Here is a 23641-nt window from a genome sequence, read left to right on the forward strand (position 1 = left end):
ATGGATTTGGCAAACGGTGTGATATCAGCTGAGCTGCTTCATGCTCAAGCTCATGTCTGGAATCATATATTCAACTTCATAAAGTCTATGTCACTAAAATGTGCTATTCAACTAGGCATCCCAGACATCATCCACAACCATGGCAAGCCCATGACTCTTCCTGAGCTGGTCGCTAAGCTCCCAGTCCACCCTAAAAGGAGTCAGTGCGTGTACCGTCTCATGCGCATTCTTGTTCATTCTGGCTTCCTTGCTGCGCAAAGAGTCCAACAAGGTAAGGAAGAAGAGGGGTATGTGCTTACAGATGCCTCTAGGCTCCTTCTAATGGATGACTCCTTGAGCATAAGGCCCTTGGTGCTTGCCATGCTCGACCCAATTTTAACTAAACCATGGCATTATCTGAGTGCTTGGTTTCAAAATGATGATCCCACTCCGTTCCACACTGCTTACGAGCGGTCATTTTGGGATTATGCCGGCCATGAACCCCAGCTCAACAATTCCTTCAATGAAGCCATGGCTAGCGATGCTCGCTTACTCACCAGCGTGCTGCTTAAGGAGGGCCAGGGCGTATTTGCGGGGTTGAACTCATTAGTTGATGTAGGGGGTGGCACAGGAAAAGTGGCCAAGGCCATTGCTAACGCTTTCCCACATTTGAACTGCACCGTGTTAGATCTCTCCCACGTGGTTGCTGGCTTGCAAGGGAGCAAGAACTTGAACTACTTTGCAGGTGATATGTTTGAGGCAATTCCTCCTGCAGATGCAATTTTACTCAAGGTATACCCCAATTTTCTCTTGTCAGTTACATAACGTTGTCTGGATCACAAAGAATAAGAAAAAAAAAAATTTTAAATGTTCAAAAAACAAAAAAAAAAAAAAAAAAAATTCATTTTACGTTGTCGGTCAGTCCGGGTTCAAATATGCTACAAGTTATATAGGGGTTCGGCTGGAAAAGCCAACTGAAATAAGGTCACCGATCACAAAATACTAGGTGTCGAATTCATCATGTGGCTCTTTCATAGTTAGTTTTTATCCATGGACATGAATTGAATTGGATTTCTGGTGAAGCTTTCTCCATCCGAACCTAATTATATACTTCCATGTCTAACTGGAATTCAAATGACTAGTGGATACTGCACGACTGGAGCAATGAAGAATGCGTGAAGATACTAAAGCGATGCAGGGAAGCAATTCCGAGCAAGGAAAACGGAGGAAAGGTGATTATCATAGACATGATCATGATGAAGAATCAAGGAGACTACAAGTCCACAGAAACACAGCTGTTCTTTGATATGACGATGATGATTTTCGCCCCGGGTAGAGAGAGGGACGAGAACGAATGGGAGAAGCTATTCTTGGATGCTGGTTTCAGTCACTACAAGATAACTCCCATTTTGGGTTTGAGGTCCCTCATTGAGGTTTATCCTTGATGCTCTTTTTGTTTGTAGTATGGCAAATTTATGCATGGTTAATTCACAAAGTCTGCTAAGATTAAGATGGTTCTTGCTCCGTTTGATTGGGCAGAAGTACTGTTCATCTTTGTTATATGAATTTCAATAATAATAATGACTTTCTTCATATAATCTACGTGTTTGTTTTGGAGTAATGAATTATTATTTTCTGTAATATTAAATTTGGTGGTTCATGGTTGAGTAGTGTTAGAGTGCATGATTGTGTGCCTAAATTCTATAAGTTTAAAATTTTAGAAAAATTGGTTGTTTAATATGATATTATACCCTCTTTGAATCTCATCCTCTATGTTTTTCCCTCAATTTATCAAAAAGAAGAAAAGAAAAAAATTACCTTTCCATTTTATTAAAGCCATGTGTAAGTTCAAAGAAAGTCGACTCATGAAATGATTGTAGATTCAAATCCTTAAGGTTACGTTTGGTTATCGAAAAATGTGAGGAAAACTACGATGAAAATAAAATAGAGAGGAAAAGTAAAAAAAAAAAGAAAAAAGAAAAAAGAAATAAAAATAGATTTAAGGTTATTAAATTATTTTATATATTACTTCAAACTCATTTAATTTATTTTTCTACTTCTGCATAAAGATTAAATAATTTAAAAATATATAAATTTCTAACTAATTTTAGTGATATTTAATTTTTTTTAATATAGAGACCAAACATGAAAAAAATCATTTTTCTTAATATTTTTTTGGTTCCTCGATACTTTTTGTATGTTTCAGTCATTTTTTTTTTAATGATATAAAAAAGATTTGTTAAACATTATTAAGAGAGAAAAGGTTGAAATTTTCTTTTCAAAAGAAAACCTCTCCAAATCAATTATGAAAAGGAGACTTTTCAAGGGTGAAAGTTTATTACTCTTTTTATTTAAAGGACTTATTTTTGTCTTAGTAAAAAAAAAAATGAAAATGAGGATTAACTAAACAGGAAAGGTGATTCAAAGACAAGGATAAGAAGGGTGATGAAGAATGGAAAAGCCTTCATACTAAAAAAAAAGTCCCTCTCTTCCAATCATTTATACTGAGACTGAACAAAAGTGTAAGGTAAAGAATTTTGTATGTATTTTGGGATTAAAATCGATCGTATGTGTATTGTAGAGTACGTACATAATAGGCATGAGAAATTGTTAAGATATCTATGGATAAGAAATTTATTGTGTGGAGATTATTATTATTATACATTTTTTTAGCTAGTTAGTTGGTGAGAAAATGCAAACCCTAATTTTGTGGGTTCCCATTTGTAAGAATTTTTTTGAAGTCATATATTTTAATGGAGTTGCAAATTATTGGAATACTAAATAGAAGGAAAATTTAGGCCACGTTTGGTTCTTAGAAAACTTGAGGGAAAATGTGAAGGAGAGAAAAGAAAGGAAAAGTGAAAGGAAAAGTGGAAGGAAAGTGAAAGAAAATAAAAAATAAATAAATTTAAATTCAATAAATTATTTTTATATGTTTCTTCAAACTCATTTGACTTACTTCTCACCATTATATAAAGATTAAATAATTTAAAAATATATAATTTTTTTTACAAATTTTAATTATATTTTATTTTCTTTTGTATTTTTCATGGTGAAACCAAGCATGAGAAAATCATTTTCTTTGCCTTTTTTTTTTCCTTTCGTCAGTACTTTTCAAAAACCAAGCATAAGCTTAATGTTTGATACTTGAATCAAATATGTTTAAGTAGGGAATAAAGGAGGAAGGGCGACCTGCATTTGAAAAAGAAAAAGGAAATGTAAGAAGTTGTAGTAAACGAGGCTTAGAAATTACGAGAAATACAATTTTGGGAGGGTTATGCATGGGCAGGCCTGTGTATTTGAAACGATCCCTATGGACCTTCATTTTCATCATGCGCTCCCCACTCGATTGGTGAGATTCGCTTTTGATTAAAGTGAAAAATTGTACATATATAAAAACTTAGAGTTGTCACTTACTTTTATTTATTTTGTAAAAAGAAATCAAGTAATAACAAAATAAAAATAAAAATGACTCCTAGTTTATTTAGAAAAGTTGTATATGGAAAACTCGAGTTTGGGTTCGGGGATCAAATTACTTATTGGAAAGGTACATCAAGGAGGTAACACCCCTTTAAGCCCTAAAATAATCTCTACTAGCTGAGTTAAGGGAAATACAATAATTAATCAAATGATTATGAATACCTAGATAGGTTAAGGTGATTTTAAAAGTCTACTAACTCTAGTATGTCAAACAAGGATTCAAACCACAATCATAAAGAAAGGATAATATGCGTACTTGGATTTGCAACTTAAATGCTATCACAAAATATCAAAGTTAGTTCAGTTATTATCTCACTCAACATGCATTTTATCATAGGAAGTCATCAAGGCACCCAAAGTCAATATCAACACATGGATATAGTTTCCAATGACATACATATTCATAGAACTTTGAAATGAGAAGATAGAGAGCGTACCTGAGTAGCAAACATTAGCGTTTTTATAAAAATGAGGTTAATTCACAAATGATAATAATAAGATTAATGAATAATAAAAAACTAAACCTATATATATATATACTTAGCATGTCTCAAGTCAAGGAAAGTTCACAAGCATGTTCAAAAGGGACCAAATTATCAAAAGCAAAGGAATTATCATTAATAGGTAGAATATCGGTTCACAAAATAAACTCCAAATAAATATCAAGAAATGTTATCTTACCAAAATAAAAAGTAGGTAACATCTTTAACATGTCCAGATTAACACCCAATAGACCAAATTAATCAATTATATTCCAATTAATATCAAATTTATTCACAAGTGGGTTACTTCACAAAAAAATCAGCAAATGATCAGAATATATTCCAATTAATATCAAAATTTTTCAAATATGCATACCGAATAAATTTGGTTGCATGAATTTTGGAAAATTGACATTTCTTTACCTAATTGATCTAAGATTAATTTTAAAATGAAGTTAGAAGATTAATTTGGCTATATAAAAAAAGTTAAAACAAATTTTAAAAAATATTAAAACACATAGAATCTCAAACACAAACTATCAAGAAAAAATGTAAATGTGTATATGTGAATTCTCTAGTGTGCCATGATGAAACTCAAGTGTCCTAAATATTAACCTAAGGTGCAGCTACATTTAAGACTAATTATGTCTTAATTTGGGTCTTAAATTATGATACAAAAGTATCCTAAGTGTGTGCCTAATTAAGCCTAGACAAGCAATCATCTATTGGTGCCAAACGTATGTGAATTATGATAGGTAAGCCGAAAACTTGCATTAGCCGAAAATGAAAAATCAAGGAGGCATAAAACCTAATTAATGCATTTATTCAAAGCCCATTGTCATGCAATTTTCCAATGCTTATTCAAATAAAAGAGTTTGAAGAAAAATTAACCCAATCTCAATCATAATTTATCAAACAATCAACATTCAATCAAACAAATTCCCAAATGTCAAATCGAATAACACTCATGTGTGGCCCGATTTGTCCACACCCAACCTATTCTAATGTATTCGAAAGAAATAAATAAAGAAGAAGATATGAAAAATTAAATCAGAATTAGGACAATTAGATAATTCATCACAAGGTGTCCAAAATTCTATTAATACCTTGATGTTCTCCAAGTTGTGTTCGACTCATCTCTGCTACAGTTTCAGCAAAACCTTCTTGTGACCCTTAATGTCCACACCAAACAACAAACGACATCGGAAGATCGACAGAAAAAAGAAAAGGAATGCATGATAATTGAAATGAACCAATGAACCAGAAACTTACTACAGCCATACCTATAACAACTCCTCCAAACCTTGTTGACCAAGCTTCAAGCAAGTTGCATCCCCTCCTATAGCTGATAAAATGACTAGCCCTCATTCTCTGTCCTTTAAATGTCTTCTCCTTTATTTTCCTTTATGTTTTCCTTTTGTTTCTGGTTCTTTCTCTCTCTCTTCGAGCGCTCTTTGAATTTTTTCCTCTGTACCTCTTTGTCCCTATCTCTGCTTTTCCTTTAAAAATCAGAACTTTTTCTTTTTCTTTTTCTCCTCAGAATCCTTCATCTAAAAGACTTTTTTCTTTTGTTTCTGGTTGCACACACATTGCAGCTATAGCAGCCACCTGAATAACCTCTTTCATGGAGTATTGACCCTCCAGTGCTGGATCCATTATCTGTACAACCTTCTCTCTATCTGTGAGGTGGGGCAAAGCCTGTAGCAAAACCGATAGACAACATGAGATAGTCCGTAAAGTCAGAATGAAGTAAAAGTGTGTGTGTGTATAAGCGAGAGACAGAGAGTAAGTAAGAGATATAGGGGAAAGGAAGAGAAGGACAGATAGGGGGAGAGGTAGGGAGAGGGAGGGAGAGAAGGATGGATACGGGGAGAGGTAGGGAGATGGGAGAGGGGGAGAGATAGGAAGGAGATAGAGAGATAGAGAGAGAGAGAGAGAGAGAGACTAGAATAAGAGAAAGTATGCCAAAGAAGCGTGTGTGTATGTTTGGGCATGTGTGGCATGCACATGTGCATGTGTGTGTGTGTGTGAGAGAGAGAGAGAGAGAGTAAAAGATAAGAGAAAGGATGCCAAAGATGAGCTCCTCTAAACTAAGTAAAAAGGTGGAAGAGAGTTGTTAATATATTATGAATCATTTTATTGCAGTGGAATCAACTAAGCAGACATGAGGAGCCCACCCAAGATACAAGAACACCTTCCCCAGAAGCTCTCTTCATATCCACTGGAACTCTGCCAGTGAGCAACTCCAAAAGGACAACCCCATAGCTGTACACATCTGATTTTGTTGTTAGATGGCCAGTTAATGCATACCTGTACCGCAAACCAATACCAAATTCGTAATTAGTTGGCATCAAAGTTTTACATAATGAACAACTAATATTACATGCAGGGAGCAGGTTAGAGGATAAGTTATTGCAAGTTTTCTAGGTCTTTAAAATTGTTTTCAATCATTGGCTCTTCATAAATGTCTTACATCTTTTTCGACTTCTTAATACTTAAATATTTTTTCACAAGAAGGTCGTTTTTTATTAATATTTATCTTTCTTTGTTCATTTTATTAATGAAAACTAATATGCAAGCATGCAGAGTATGGTTCAGAGGGAATAGCATCCACAAAAGGTGATATATATAGTTATGGGATCATGCTGATGGAAACTTTTGTGAGGAAGAAGCCTACAGATGAAATGTTCGTGGAGGAACTAACCTTGAAGAGTTGGGTGGAGTCATCAGCCAACAACATAATGGAGGTTATAGATGTCAATCTTCTAACAGAAGAAGATGAAAGTTTTGCCTTAAAACAAGCTTGTTTTTCTTCCATCATGACATTGGCCTTGGATTGTACCGCTGAGCCTCCTGAGAAGCGAATTAACATGAAAGATGTTGTGGATAGACTCAAGATCTTCAACAAATTGCTGATATAAGGACTCCACAATTAAGAAAAAAAAAAAGGCATGAAGATCATGTCCCTTTCTTCCACCCTGAGCTTGTTTAAGAGTTCACAAATCAAGAATTGAGGGACCATTGGGCATGGCCTGCTAGGCAGTTGAAAGTTCCTCATTATATGAACCCTATGCAAATTATGCTCAAGTGTTTGTGTAGTTCCATCCATTTTCCCTAATGTAATTCAACTTGAATAATGTCATGGGTCTGAATGCTTTTATTTTGTATTTTTCTAATAGCATAATATTAAGTGAAGGTGCCCAATGCGTAACTTCTAGAAGAACATTTCGTGCTTTTCTTTTTAAGATATGATAGACTTTACTACAATAAATTATTTGTCTATAATTGATCACTTTAGCAAACTGTCTGGTCAAAATTGACCTTTGCTTGCAGACATATCTTACTTAATTTCTTATAACTTGCAATTACTTCCAGATTATGTATAATTGAATTTCGCTTATTTCAAAATTATGGCTCATGAGAATTAAGAAGTTCGATGTGTCTTTCATCTTCCAAACATGTTTTATGGTTTGAAAAGAATATAATATAAATTGACAAAAGTTAGCTATTGAAAGAATAGAGTAAAAGTGGTGCTCATTTTACTTAATCAGATATATGACATGATCAATATTTATCATGTAATCTGAACAATTTTGAAAAGGTCAATAATTTTAATTTTGTGTTTGTATTTGTGAGAATTGAGATCTCAAATTTGAAAAAGAATTTAGAAAAATTAATGTTAAAAAAAAATGAGTGAAGATTAACTTTGGGGATGATATATACAAGTCATTTGTCAATAGGAAATAACTTTTTTGAAAATAACCATCATGGTAATGTGGGTGTCACATAGCACTGCTAACCATGGTTTTGTTTCTATAAACTAAAATTTGTCATTTCATCAAAGTCATATAGCAATCAACAAGTTCGAACTCAGATTGAATTTTAGAATCAAATAGATATAACTTAGATTTCCTATGAATACTACAAATTAGGAATTTGAAAATATGGGAAATAAGACTTTCACAAAATATATTAAAACGTCTAGTAGGAACAATAATCCTAAAAAAATATGGAATTATTTAAGTAAATTAGATTAAAAAAAAAAATCAGCAATTCATCAAACAAATTCATACTTGAATGAAATATCATGACCATTAGAATTGATACATCTATACCTATAAAAGAATATTAAGGTAGGGAATTGTAAGCACAAGGTTAAGGAATTAATTAGTTTGAGTCCAATTAGATGTAATTATTATTTCGAAGTTGTTAAACAATTTATTAAATTATTAAACAGATTACATAGATTAAATTATGAAAAAAAAGAAGAAGAGTAGCATCGGAAAGTGTGACTACCAAGTCAATAACCAATGTTCTTGCACCACTTTGGTAAGTGAACTGTTATCACTCTGGATGGGATTACATTGAAGCCCTTGTTCACCTCTGAGGACATTTTTTCCAAAAAAGGTTGTTGCTCACGAATTACTTGACAGACGTTAAGATCACTCACAGCTCTCACCGATCTCACCGGTGTAACGGCTGCTGCTTGCTTCAGAAGTTGTTGCACTTCTTAAGTTGGGTAGTTTGTAAGACTTTGTTAGATTAGTTAAGACTGTTACACAATGGAAAATTCTATGGCACCGAAGTGGGTACCGCACCTGCAAAATTCCTGTCGTTAGATCAAAAGCTTCCAATCACGACTGAATGCCTTTGCACAACTTAGCCGGACAGCTCCATGTGCAATTGGTGTTTTTTTAACCATCGTTGCCTCTTCTTGAATACGCTTTGCTTGACCAACTTTTCAGGTTTCTTTCTTGGTTTTGGTAGGACTGCACTGTTTTTGCCCCTGCTTGCACTCCATGACCCACTTTTTTCCAAGGAGGTGGTTTCCAATCAATTTTTCTCTCCTTGAATACGCCATTAGATCGTGATATGCGGACAGCTCTATATGCAAATTGAGTTTTGTCTCCTGTGGAATGTGGACTACAGCACCGTGATAACCCACTCTTCACTGCACCAGGCTTCACCTGAGGTTAGCTCTTTTGTCCTTCTGGAAAACTGCACCGCAGCTGTCCCTTCTTGACCGGCTCAACCCACTTTGTTCTTTCTTCATTCTTCCTACATTTCTCAAATTGCATTATGACATGCAAAGTTTTGTTGAATTGTTTTGAGTATGCCCTGCTAGAGACAGTTGCAGCAGCTCTGGTCATAATCCATGCTGTCAGTGATGTGTAGGAAATATCAATTTTTACGGGAGTTAGAAAAGTCTTGCTTCTTCGATGATTATCCAAAGATAGGTTTGGAACTTATTTCTTTAGAAAATGTAAATCTTCATGTATATATATGAATCTCCAACAATCCCTACTTTCTTTAAAATGAAAGTATTAACTTTAAATCAATTACATAAATTCCTTATTCCACTCGCTTTCAAATGAAAGTATTCTTATAGAATAGATATTAACTTTAAATACTTTATCAAATATTCCACCACTAAAACTCAATGGCAAAAACAATGAAGGATAGAAAATAAAAAATAAAAAATAAAATTATTTTATATAAAATGAAATAAAAATACCTTTGAACCTCTTCATGTATATAGGTACCGTTTGGAGTTATTTACGACTGATTTCTTCAATGTTGTCTAGAATATATACTAGAGATAGCTCAAATACTCACAATCATACACAAAGAAAGAGGAGCGATATACCATCTTCTTACTTGCAAAATGGGGATTGGTAGTTGAAAATTTTATTATTATTAATCTACCATTTCCAAAGTGAAACCATCAAAACTTTCTAAATTTGAATTTCTTGTTAATAAAGTTTGATAGAAGATAAGCAAAATAAAATTATAAGGTATAATATAAGTACTTTTTAATAATAATAATAATAATAATAATAATAACATTATTATTATTATTATTATAGTTATGGATTTCCTTAATATAATACATTAGATGTTCTTTAAGTAAAGGAATATTGTTATTGCTTTTATAATAATATATAAGAACATTAGAAAAAAATAGTTAATGACAAATTTAATAATCATAATTTAATATTTAAAACTACCATCAACAATAATGAGATTCGACATCTATAGATTTTAGAGGATTTATAATATAATCTTGTAAGATTTACATGTTTAATTTACATGAGCAAATTACTAATAAATTATTTAGTCCAATAAATCGCAATAGATGTGATATTTTATTTGAAAATAACTTTTAAAGTTTAATACATTAACTAGATAATATTTGAAAATAACATTTAAATTTTTTTATATAATTAGTGTTGGTTTAATTTTGTAAAATAAATTAACCTTAGTCTTTAATTATTTTCATTATCAAAGAGTCAAAAATAATGTGAAACTAAAAATTTTAAAAAAAGGTTAATTAATACTACAGTTTTTTTTTGTTTTCTTTTTGGACTAAAATTATTCATATTTGCAACATGAAAAACCATATCCTTGAGTAAAAAATATATATATATATATATATTACACAATGTGTATTGAACCAAACCAAAAATATAAAATATAAAACTTTGAATATACCTCCATTTTTTTTTATTTTTTTTTTTAGAAACAGAAATAAAAAAGCTCTATTTTTTTTTTAACTGTTTTCTTTTTTCAAAGTCTAAACAAATATTTTTTGTTTGTGCTATATATTTGAAAACTAAAATTTCCATAAAATTTTATCAAAACTTTAAACAAGTAATCAATATAAAAAGATTAATTTAATCACTCATATTTCTAGTCATTAAACTAAACATTGTCATCAACAAGTATTTAACATTTATATAACCTTGCTAATCAAAAACATAAATATGATTTTTCTTAATATATATATATATATATATATATATATATATATATATATATATATATATATATATATATATATATATATTAATCATTATTTGGTTGCATAGGAATTTTAAGAAATTTAATTATTTTACTAAGAAATTCATCATGAAGCTTAATTTGTAAAGTTACAAAAAAAGTCCATGAAATGGAGCTTTTTGTTGGAAGTTGATAGCGTGGAAATGATGTCTCTGCTACTAATGGGTTTGCAGTCCCTGTTTTTGCCATGAGCCATGTGCTCATGTTTGTATTGTGGGCTCTGGTTGCTGCTATTCCTTGTCAGGACAGGGGCCTCCAGATTCATTGTTCAGTCCCCCGACGTTCCTCATGGAGTGCTCCATTTATCTTGCTTCAAGAGAGAATTATGGAGGATTCAAAGAAGCGGGAGCGACGGAATTCTAGCGGGTTGTTGAAGGAGATCAATCAGATGGAAAGGTGTGCGTCTCACATGACAGACTTAGTGGATTCTGTTCACTTTCCTCTGACGGATGAACATAAGACAGAAGCAGGACAGCAAGAGCAGTGATGAGGTTTTCCACCTGGTCTGGTTCCTGCTCCGGGTTGAAAGTGCTGTCCCCATATTCATCAGAGGAGGTGCATGGCAAGGATTCTGAAGAAGCAAGCCAAGTTACTGTTTGGCTTCTTATGCCATCTGATCAGATAAGATGTGTTATTGGGAAAGGTGGACAGACAATTCAGAGTATACGCAGTGAAAGTGGTGTACAAATTCACATTCTAAAGGATGATCACTTACCTTCTTGTGCATTGAGTTCCGATGAGCTTGTTCAGATTTCTGGAGAACCCTCCCTTGTTAGGAAGGCTCTTTATCAAATGGCATCTCGTCTTCATGACAATCCTTCCCGATCTTGAAAACCTCGTCAACGAGCAGGTGTCTTCACAAACATACTCCTTGGATGCAAATCTTTGCCTTCTCCGCCTCTACCAATTTGAGCCAGAGCGAATGAGTACCCAAATCGTTGCTCAGATTTTGGTGAAGGCCCTTATGGCAATGCCAGCTCCAGATTTCAGCCTGTCTCTTTTTAATTCCAGAACGAGTGCAAATGGAGGAATAGTTTTAAGACTTCGATTGTTCTCTCACATTATTTGGAGACAGCAAGGTTCCGTCAGTTCTGGGATGAAGCAGCTAAGAATTGACACATAGTTGAAGTTGTTCCAGGTTTTGAGCAAGAATCCAAGCCTATGCCATTCACGTTATTTCCTTGACTTATCAAAAGGTTCCTAGGACTGTATTTGCTGTTATCATTGGTGGAGTTCTTGAGAAGGAGGTGAGAACTGCAACACTAAAAGAACCCTCAGGCCATCAGGAGCCCGCATGGTGTTTTTCCACTGAAGATGAGCTACCATCTAGAGTCCAGAACCTCACCCCTTGCTTTCTGTCATCACATAAATCCTCGTACCCCACTCTTGCATGTCATATATGGCCACCTTTCGTGGGCCATTCTTAAAACCTACGTGTCCTACCTCCTATATTTTTATGCATGCCTCCAAAACTCGGTTTTCAAAAATCCTGTTTCCAAATAATTTTAATTCTTCAATTTTTCTCTCTTGGTTTTAAATAAATCCAATTTTAATAAACCAATTCCTACCATTTTCCATTAGGCATGCATCTTTTATTTTTTTTTTATTTTTTTTATTTTTTTTTCTTAATTTTAAATATTTTCTATTTTTTAATAAAATTGGTTGCCACATTTCTTTCCAACAAACACTTTTCACAAATTCTCCTTGATTTTTTTAATAATTTTCTTATTTTCATTTTTTTTAATAAGCATGAATAATTCTATAATTTCAAGTAATGAAATTTATGAAGTTAACTCATGCTAAAATAAATCGAGCTTTGGTGGGGCCCAACATATGGGATTTTCTCATTGATCGATTGATTGCTATGTTTAACTGGCTTGCCTCACTCTATGGCATGCATACAATCATCTTGTATTTGTGTACTAACCTTGTCTCTTATGATAGTACTTAGCTTACGATTAAGGTACACCTCATACCCGATTGTGTTTATTTATTTATTTGTTATCATGTGTGTCTTGTTTTCACACCCCTGATTACTGTACGATATCAACAATTAATCAATCAATTGTCACACTTGTTTCACCTAATTAGTAGAGACCCATTTTAGGAGCTTAGAAGGGTGGTACGGTTTTTATCGTAACTTCCCAATAGGTAACCTGACCTCCGAATTCAGACTCGATTTTTCATAGATCTGTTTTTCCTTCAGGAGTCACATTTAGGGTTTTCTTTCTTATTTTATTTTTCCTTTTAAAAATAAAACAAAAATAAGTGACGACTCTAAGTTATTTTCTAAAAAATAAATCATTTTTCGAAATAAAAAGCGAGTCTCACCATTTAAGTGGGAAACGCATGCGTGTAGAAATACGGGGTTCACAAAGGTATAATATACGTACTTTTTAATAATAATAATAATAACAACATTATTGTTATTATTATTATAGTTATGGATTTCCTTAATATAATACGTTAGATGCTCTTTAAGTAAAGGAATATTGTTATTGCTTTTATAATAATATATAAGAACATTAGAGAAAAAACAGTTAGTAATGTATTTATTGACAAATTTAGTAAATATAATTTAACATTTACAACTACCATCAATAAGAATGAGATTCGACATCTATAGAATTTAGAGGATTTATAACATAATCTTGTTAGATTTATATGTTTAATTTACAGTGAGCAAATTACTAATAAATTATTTAGTCCAGTAAATTGCAATAGATGTGATATTTTATATGAAAATAATTTTTACGGATTAATACATTAACTATATAATATTTGAAAAGAACATTTAAATTTTTTTATATAATGAGTGTAGGGTTAATTTTGTAAAATAAATTAGCCTTAGTCTTTAATTATTTTCATTATCAAAGAGTTAAAAATAATGTGAAACTGATAAAAAACTAAACACACACAAAAAAGGTTAATTAATACTACAGTTTTTTCTTTTCTTTTTTTCTTTTTGGACTAAAATTATCCATATTTGCAGCATGAAAAACCATATCCTTGAGTAAAAAAAAATAAAAAATTACACAATGTATATTGAACCAAACCAGAAATATAAATATCCATATTTGCAGCATGAAAAACCATATCCTTGAGTAAAAATAAAAAAATACTAACAATGTGTATTGACTGGCTTCACCTCCTAGGACATCTTTCCCCGAAAAAAGGTCGTTGCTCACTAATTACTTAACAGACGTTAAGATCACTCACAGCTCTCACTGGTCTCACCGGTGTAACGGCTACTGCTTGCTGCTGTACTTCAGAAGCTGTCGCACTTCTAAAGTTATATAGGTAGTTTGTTAGACTTTGTTAGAATAGTTAGACTGTTACACAGTGGAAAATTCTACGGCACCGAAGTGGGTAGCGCAGCTGCAAAATTCTTGTCGTTGGATCAAAAGCCTCTAATCAAGACTGAATGCCTTTGCACCACTTAGCTGGACTGCACCATTCGTATTGCCTATTCTTGAATACACTTTGCTTGACCAACTTTTCAGGTTTCTTTCTCGGTTTTGGCAGGACTGCACTGTTGTTGCCCCTGCTTGCCCTCCATGACCCACTTTTTTCCAAGGAGGTGGTTTCCCACCAATTTCTTTCTTCTTGAATACACCTTTAGATCGTCATATGCTGACAGCTCTTCACTGCACCAGGCTTGACCCGAGGTTAGCTCTTTTGTCCTTTTGGAAAACTGCACCGCACTGTCCCTTCTTGACCGGCTCAACCCACTTCTCCGAAAGAGGTTGAGGGTGTCTTGTCCCTTTAGGGATCACCACATAGGGTTTACCCAGCAATTACTTTGTTCTTTCTTCATTCTTCCTACATTTCTCCAATTCCATTATGACATGCAGATGCTTGTTGCATTGTTTTGAGTGTGTCCAGCTGGAGACAGTTGCAGCAGCTCTGGTCATAATCCATGCTTTCAGTCATGTGTAGGAAATATCAAACTTTATGTTTGGTCATGCAGAAAATGACACCTGAATTATAATTTTTATGGGAGTTTGAAAAGTCTCGCTTCTTTGATGATTATCCAAAGATTCAATCATGAAATGCGGAAAATGTAAATTCATGTATATAGGTTTGAAACTTATTTCTTTAGAAAATGTAAATCTTCATGTGTATATGAATCTCCTACATTCCCTAATTTCAAACCCATATCAATGGTGTGTGTACCCCATTTATATTTATTACAACCATCGGTTATATATATCACATTCAAAACACCCACAATCATATACAAAGAATTTTAGCAAATTTTTGGTTGCAAAATGGGGATTGGTAGTTGAAAATTTTATTATTATTGATTATTATTTCATTAGAGGGTTGTCAAATTTCTTGTTAATAAAGTTTCACAAAAGAACAGAAAATAAAATTACAAGGTATAATATATGTACTTTTTAATAATAATAATAATAATATTATTTGTATTTTGTCTATCATTATATATATATATATATTGATAATTTATTTAAAGTTATAAATTTGTTAATATTATTACATAGTTATGGATTTCTTTAATATAATATGCTAGATGCTCTTTTGAGTAAAGGAATATTGTTATTGCTTTTATAATAATATATAAGAACATTAGAAAAAAACAGTTAATGATGTATTTTTTTGGCAAATTTAATAATCATAATTTCATATTTGAAACTACCAATAACATAATGAGATTCGACATCTATAAAATTTACAGGATTTATAACATAGTCTAATTAGATTTATATGTTTAATTTACATGAACAAATTAAAAATAAATTATTTAGTTGAGTAAATTACAATAGATATGATATTTTATATCAAAAGATAATTTTTACTGATGAATACTTTAAATATATAATATGGGAAAAGATCATTGAAAAGTATTAATAAACTGAGGTGGTGTTTGTTTTTTTACTTAATTCTAAATAGAACCTTAATGCTTAATAGTGTCAAATATTAGATTGTTTGTTTTTGTAGTATTTTATTTCTATTAAGTATTAAAAAAATAAAAATAAAAACAATATGTTATTTTTTCTATTTAGAAAAAGCTACATATTTTAACTTTTTCTATTTAGTAAAAAGTTTATAATAAGTCATGAAAAATAGAAAAATAAACAACCTAAATTCTAAAACTAAATTGTTTTCAGCAAAAAGCCAAAAAAAACAAACACCACCTGAGTGTAGGGTTAATTTTGTAAAATAAATTATCTTTAGTCTTTAATGACTTTCATTATCAATGAGTTAAATTAAATTCAATACATTGAACTATCATACCAAATGCTTTTCACTTTGATTGATTTAGCAATTATTATAAAGCTTATAATTTTTAGAAAATAAGAAAATAAATCTTAAAAATCATTCACATAAGGTAGACAGCTCTATTTGCAAGTGGAACTTTGTCTACTGTGGCATGAGGACTACGGCACCATGATTGCCCACTCTTCAGTGCACCAGGCTTGACCCGGGTAGCTCTTTTGTCCCTTTTGGAAAACTGCACCGTAACTATTGCCCCTTCTTGTCCGGCTTAACCCACTTCTCCAAAAGCGGTTGAGGGTGTTCTTGTCACTTTAGGGACCACTACACAGGGGTTACCCAACAATTACTTTAATATGTCTAACGAGAGACAGTTGCAGCAGCTCTAGTCATAATCCATGCATTCTATGAGGTGTAGGAAATACCAAACTTTGTGTTTGCTCATGCAGAAAATGACTCTGGATTTATAATTTTTATGGGAGTTGGAAAAGTCTTTGCTTCTTTGATCCATGATTATCCAATGATTCAATCAGGACAAGCAGAAAATGTAAATCTTCATGTATATAGGTTTGCCAGTTATTTCTTCAAAAAATATAAATATTCATGTATATATGAATCTCCAACAAGCCCTAATTTCACCCCTATAAATTCGATATTTCACTCCTATAATTTGTGTCATGCTTCCATATTATATTACTCTTCTCCAATAATCGTTGAATCTGCTTTATTAATTCTACTCCAATATCTCTTAATTTCGCTTTCAAGGACAAAGTTATAAATCTTCTATTCTATTAATTTATATCATGATCTAATTGCTTTGTGTCCTTAGTCACATTGCTTTGTACCCTTGATCACATTGCTTTGTAGAGAGGTTTCATTTCTTCATGTTTTTGTCCCAATTGGTTGATCGTACCATAGTTCCTTTTGCTTTGCATCCCCATTGTTACAAAATCAAATAAATAAGTTATACTCAACTCTCAATGGTGTGCACCCAATTCATTTGTATTACAACGTACCATATGCTATATATCACATTCAAATGGAAGTATTCTTATAGAATTGATATTGATGTTAAACACTTGACCAAATGTTTCATTATTTAGACCAAAGCTCAATGGCAAAAACAATGAAGGATAAATCATTAGATAAGGTAGACTTTAGGATTTTAATTGAGCTAAAATATTTTTATTAGATTATTAAAAACCGGATGCATGCTCAAACCTAGCGCTTAATTAAGTACTCAAATTTAGGCTCAAGCGTTTGAGAGCACTCAAGCACGAGAAGCACTCTAGTATTTGAGCGTTTGAAGTCGATCTTTCCAAATTTGAATTCCCAATTTTGTTTTAATTCTTTTCATGTTTTAAGAATTGGTTTTTGGAAACTTTAGGTGTCAATCCACTAGGGTTTCATCCTTGTATAAATATTATGTCTAGGAATTGTTTTCGTTATTGATGGAAATTTGAAAAAAAGATTATCAGCCTTTATGGATTCTAAAACTCCTAGGTTTTTGTAATTCTCATTCTTTCAGTTCGTGAGAGAGATCTGCATCCCTTTAGGTGTTGAGATAATCCATTGATTGCATGTGTGGTGTTGTGTTACGAATTTGAAAACTAGTATATGTATTGAAGAATAAAACTTAAGGATAACATGCACCATATAAATTTGTATATTTTTCTTTTGAAAGAAGATTTGTGTTTTGTAGTCTTTAATCCTATGGGTTTTATATCTGTATATTTACAATGATATAGATAAGGAATGATAAATATTTGTTCATATATATATATTAGATTATTAAGGTAGAGAATTCCAAGCACAAGGTTAAGGAATTAATAAGTTTGAGTCAAATTAGATGTAATTACATTGAAGTTGTTAAAACGATTTATTAAATTATTAAACAGATTACATTAGATTGAATTATCTAGAAAAAGAGTAGCACGGGAAAAGTGTGACTACCAAGTCAATAACCAATGTTTTTGCACCACTTTAATAAGTGAACTGTACCATATGGTTATCATTCTGGATGGGACTACATTGAAGCCCTTTTTCACCTCCTAGGACATATTTTTCCAGAAAAAGTTGTTGCTCACGAATTACTTGATAGACGTTAAGATCACTCACAGCTTCTCACTGGTCTCACTGGTGTAACGGCTGCTGCTTGCTGCTGTACTTCAGAAGTTGTTGCACTTCTAAAGTTAGGTAGTTTGTTAGACTTTGTTAGATTAGTTAGGCTGTTACACAATGGAAAATTCTGTTGTACGGACGTGGGTACGGTACCAGCAAAATTCCCGTTTTTGGATCAGAAGCTTCCAATCAAGACTGAATGCCTTTGCACCACTTAGCTGGACTGCATCATCGTATTGCCTCTTCTTGAATACGCTTTGCTTGATCAACTTGCCCCTGCTTGCCCTCCATGACCCACTTTTTTCCAAGGAGGTGATAACCCACTCTTCACTGCACCATGCTTCACCCGAGGTTAGCTCTTTTGTCCTTTTGGAAAACTGCACCGCAGCTGTCCCTTCTTGACCGGCTCAACCCACGTCTCCAAAAGAGGTTGAGGGTTAGGGATCACCACACAGGGTTTACCCACCAATTACTTTGTTCTTTCTTCATTCTTCCTACATTTCTCCAATTGCATTATGAAATGCAAATGCTTGTTGCATTGTTTCGAGTGTGTCCAGCTAGAGACAGTTGCAGCAGCTCTGGTCATAATCCATGCTTTCAGTGATGTGCAGGAAACATCAAACTTTATATTTGGTCATGCAGAAAATGACACCTGAATTATAATTTTTATGGGAGTTAGAAAAGTCTTGCTTCTTTGATGATTATCCAAAGATTCAATCATGAAATGCAGAAAATGTAAACTTCATGTATATAGGTTTCGAACTTATTTCTTTAGAAAATGTAAATTTTTATGTGTATATATGAATCTCCAACAATCCCTAATTTCACACCCATATCAATGGTGTGCGTACCCCATTCATATGTATTACAATCATCTGCTATATATATCACATTCAAACAAAAGTATGCTTATAGAATTGATATTGAATTTAAATACTTGATAAAATTAATATTCCATTACTTAAATCAAAACTCAATGGCAGAAACAATGAAGGATAGAAATTAAAAAAGAAATAAAATTATTTTACATAAAACGAAATAAAAATACCTTTTGAAGCTCTTCATGTAGATAGGTTTGGAGCTTATTTATTGCTTCTTCATTGACAGATTTCTTCCATGTTGTCTAGAATATATACCAAAGATAGCTCGAAACATCCACAATCATATACAAAGAAAGAGGAGAAATATGACATCTTTTAGCAAATATTTACTTGCAAAATGGGGATTAGTAGTTGAAAATTTTATTATTATTGAGCTACCATTTCCAAGTAAACTCATCAAAACCTCCTAATTACAAGGTAGTAGCTGTTGGGGTGTTCTCTTGAAATATAAAATTCCATATAGACTCTTGAACACTTAAATGTATAGCAAAAATTTAAATGGTTTCAGAAATATTTTCGGTTTAAAAAAAAAAAACTAACACGCTTACTTTTGGTTTTATTTTTAATGGTTCGATTGCCTTGATTTTTAAATCATATAATAAATTTATTTTTGAAAAATGAAATGTCTTTACCCTAATAATTATTTATAAAATTTTCTGAAGGGCAGCTTTTTGAAAAAATTTCAAGTCCTTCACCAATCCTCTTTTTCCACAAGTAATGTTACATTCTAGATTTGGCTATATTTTTATCTGCTTCTTCAATATATTTGATAGAGAAGTTATATACAAATTATCACACACTCTCTCTATTTAAATTGATTGAAAAAAGTGGACCAAAAAAAGTATCATTTGCCTTTCTAAATTGACATAACCAATAGTATAGCGTCGCTCTAATGAAATGATAAATCATTTGTTATGATGTGATATAGATATGAAATGATAAATCTTTTGTTCAAATATAAATTAGGTTGTTTTGTTTGAATTAACAATTTTGTTCTATTCATCTTGACTTAGCAATTATTTACTTGACTTTTCTTACTCTCTATTGAAGATTCAAAATTGTTGTATCATCAACCCAAAATTAAACAAGTATAGAGAGATTCAAAAAAGGCTAATTAGGATAAATTATGAGATAAAATTGGCTTTAGGTTTTTAATTAAGCTAAAATATTTTTAAATAGATTATTAAAAACTAGACCAACACTCAAACCTAGTGCTCAAGCACTTTAAGAACACCCAAGCGTTTGAAGCAAATTTTTCCAAATTTGAATTCTTGATTTTGTTTTAATGATAGGTGTCCGTCCACTAAGGTTTCATCTCTATATAAATATTGTGCCTAAAAATCATTTTGGTTATTGATGCGAATTTCATAAAAAGATTATTAGCCTTTACTACATCCCAATATTCCCATATTTTTGTGAGTCTCATTCTTTGGGTTGGTGAGAGAGATCTGTATCCCTTCAAGTGTTAAGGTAGTCCACTTGGTGCAGATATGATCTTGCATTTTGGACTTAAAAACTAGTATATATATTAGAAATTAAAACTTAGGGAGAACATTTGCCATGTAAATTTGTATACTTTTCTTCTAATAATGGGCTTCTGCTCTATAGTCTCTTACCATGTGATTTTTTTTACATTTATATGGTATTTGGGAGATTTTATGGGTGGTTTTTCATGTAAAAATTGTTGGTTTCTTTTTCTTTTTTTTCTAATTATTAAAGAGGAATTAAAAAAAAATTGTATTAAAAAGAAGATAATACGATTTACCCCGTAGGTGTTTCGTAATTGAAATATACAAACTTTTAAAATGTCATACATTTAACTTATAAAATGTGGAGAAGATTTCTAGTGTATAATTAATATAGAGAATTCCAAGCATAAGGTTAATGGATTTAGATTGAGTGCAATCATCTTGAGTTGTAATTATATCAAAGTTGTTAAAGTAATCCATTAAATTAATTATTAAATAGGTCACAATCTTCTAAACAAGGAGTAACATAGGAAAGAGATTGCCAAGTCAATAACCAATGCTTTTGAACCACTTAGATAGTTCCATGGTTGTCACTCTCGGTGGGACTGCACTTGAAGCCCTTTTCCACTTCCTCACACACTTCTTCCAAGAAGGTTGCTACCCACCAATTACTCTCCCTTAACCCCTGCTTTGTTGAACCACATCCTCTCCTTCAACCTTTATCAACAACCTTTTTTTCTTGTTCTCTCCAAGGAAAGATGCATCTCTTTTCACCTTATGTTTCAGTGTTTGCTTTGGTGCATTATTGGGTGGCTTGCTTCACTCCCATGGTATTCTCCATCAATTTAGTTGATGACTTTGCTCTTGTTGCCTTGAAAGCCCATATCACATATGATTCCCAAAGCATTTTGGCAACAAATTGGTCAACCAAAAGCCCCCATTGCTGTTGGTATGGTATTTCTTGCAATGCTGCTCAACAAAGAGTTTCTGTAATCAATCTTTCTAACATGGGTCTTGAAGGAACTATTGCACCACAAGTTGGCAACCTCTCCTTTCTTGTTTCTCTTAATCTTAGTAATAACTACTTTCATGCCTCTCTTCCTAAGGATATTGGTAAGATTCTCATAATTTTTCTCTATTTTACAAGTCAATACTCATATTTCCTGCTTCAATATATAACATCAATAAGATTGAGATTATCATAATTTTTAGCTTTCAACCATGATGAGATAGTTGAGTAATTGATAAATTATAGTTTAAAAAATAATAATTAAATATTTGTTAAATTGGATAATATGGAATGATAAAAGTTTAACTTATTCTCTTTATTTTGATATAAGATTCATTTTAATTAAATAAATCATTATAGGATTTAAAAATGAGTTGTATTTTTTTTTCATTTCTTAAAAATTATTTTCTTCTTTCTATTTTTACTGAATTCAAGTAAACATAATCATTACAATTGTAATAATTTTTTATTTTAAATTTTAGAATGGGTAATACCCACAAATTAGATTAAATAAATATAACAATAATAAAAAGTTTCAACTAACAAAATGTTTTTCTTTTAAAGTTACAAAATTAAATAATTTATTTATGGTAACATTTTTCATTTGATAGATAATTTTGAATATTGAAAATTTTGATCCAAAAAGTTAAATTATTGAAAAAGAAAAACATAATTTAAGTAATATATTATAAATTAAATGTAATAAAATATTTCATAGATATCAAATAATTTCATATATATATATATATAACTAAATTTAATTTAATATAATATATTTAAAGCTACAATACAATATTTATTTGTAACAAAAAATAGTGGATATTTTTGTTATTAATATTTCTTATAAAAAATAAAAATAAAATGTCAATTAGTTAATTATATTCTATCTAATACTTGACATTTGTGTTAAGTGCATGGTTAATTTCACAAACTATTTGATAATATATTATAGAGTAATAAACATTATTGTACACAATTCAAACCGTCATGTAAGTTGCAAATTGTATTCAATCAAACCAAAATGCTCTACCTAAATGCTTGGCAACCATCAACATGTGATTCATGATAAGTTTTTCTCAATATTAGTGCCTCTTTCAAATATTATCGTGATATTTGATTTCGAGAAAGTACTAAGAAAAAAAATAAAGAAAATAATTTTTTATATTTGATTTTACTATGAAAAAAATCAAATATAATTAATTAAAACTTATCTATTTTAAAATTATTTAATCTTTATATAAATGAATTAAAACAAGTTAAATATGTTTAAAGTAGCACGTAAATAATCTATTGACTTTAAATCTATTTTTTTCTTTACTTTTATTTTTACTCTTTCTTTTATATATATGAGGGAAAGAAAATAAAAAGGAAACTTAGAAGAAGAAAAAGCAAAGAAAAAAAAAAGATTTAAATTGAATAAATTAAATTTTATATGTTCCTTCAAATTCATTTAAAATTAAAAATAGATTTAAAGTTAATAAATTGATTTTATATCTTTCTTCAAATTCATTTACTTATTTTAATTCTTCTATATAAAAATTTAATAATTTAAAAATGCATACATTTTTTATTAATTTTAATTATTTTTTTTTTCCAATTTTCTATAGTAAAACCATTGGGAGAAGATAATTTTCCTTTAATATTTTTTTTCTTTCTTTTATTATCTTCTACAACCAAACATAGCCTATAGGTTCATGATAATCTTTTTTTTTCTTTAATTTTATTTTTGCTCTTTCTTTTTTATAATTTTTTTTTTGTCTATTTTGTTTTCCTCGTATTTTCTTGTAAGCAAGCAAAATCTTTGACTATGTTTGGTTCCCAAAAAAATAAGAGGGAAAGAAAATAAAAAGGAAACTTAGAAGAAGAAAAAAGTAAAGAAAAATAAAAAATAAAAAAATAAAAAAGATTTAAATTTAATAGATTAAATTTTATATGTTTCTTCAAATTCATTTAAATTTAAAAAATAGATTTAAAGTTAATAAATTGATTTTATATGTTTCTTCTAATTCATTACTTATTTTAATTCCTTGATATAAAAATTTAATAATTTTAAAATGCATTCATTTTAATTAATTTTAATTATATTTTATATTTTTCCTATTTTCTATGGTAAAACCATTGGGAGAAAATAATTTTCCTTTA

At 31.0% G+C, this 23641-nt stretch overlaps 1 protein-coding gene, 1 long non-coding RNA gene and 1 pseudogene across 3 annotated transcripts; 2 read left to right on the forward strand and 1 right to left on the reverse strand.

Annotated features, from left to right (window-relative positions):
* Nucleotides 1–1424, forward strand: OMT2.1 (O-methyltransferase). The gene is given in 2 exon segments (NM_001281034.1): nucleotides 1–771; nucleotides 1122–1424. Coding segments are annotated over 2 exon segments (1074 nt in total).
* A 3587-nt stretch (nucleotides 1425–5011) lies between these two features.
* On the reverse strand, nucleotides 5012–6269 carry LOC104880830 (uncharacterized). Of its 2 annotated transcripts, XR_002031339.2 has the most exons (3): nucleotides 6119–6261; nucleotides 5225–5639; nucleotides 5012–5113 (listed from the first exon to the last, which is right to left on the reverse strand). It is a non-coding gene; the product is annotated as an uncharacterized LOC104880830 (long non-coding RNA). The 2 variants fall into 2 exon arrangements; XR_002031338.2 differs by having other exon boundaries at nucleotides 5012–5639; nucleotides 6119–6269.
* A 5071-nt stretch (nucleotides 6270–11340) lies between these two features.
* On the forward strand, nucleotides 11341–12208 carry LOC100260955 (eukaryotic translation initiation factor 3 subunit K-like; annotated as a pseudogene).
* The last annotated feature ends 11433 nt before the right edge of the window (nucleotides 12209–23641 follow it).

Source organism: Vitis vinifera, chromosome 12, assembly GCF_030704535.1.
Source record: "Vitis vinifera cultivar Pinot Noir 40024 chromosome 12, ASM3070453v1".
Classification (NCBI taxonomy): Eukaryota; Viridiplantae; Streptophyta; class Magnoliopsida; order Vitales; family Vitaceae; genus Vitis; species Vitis vinifera.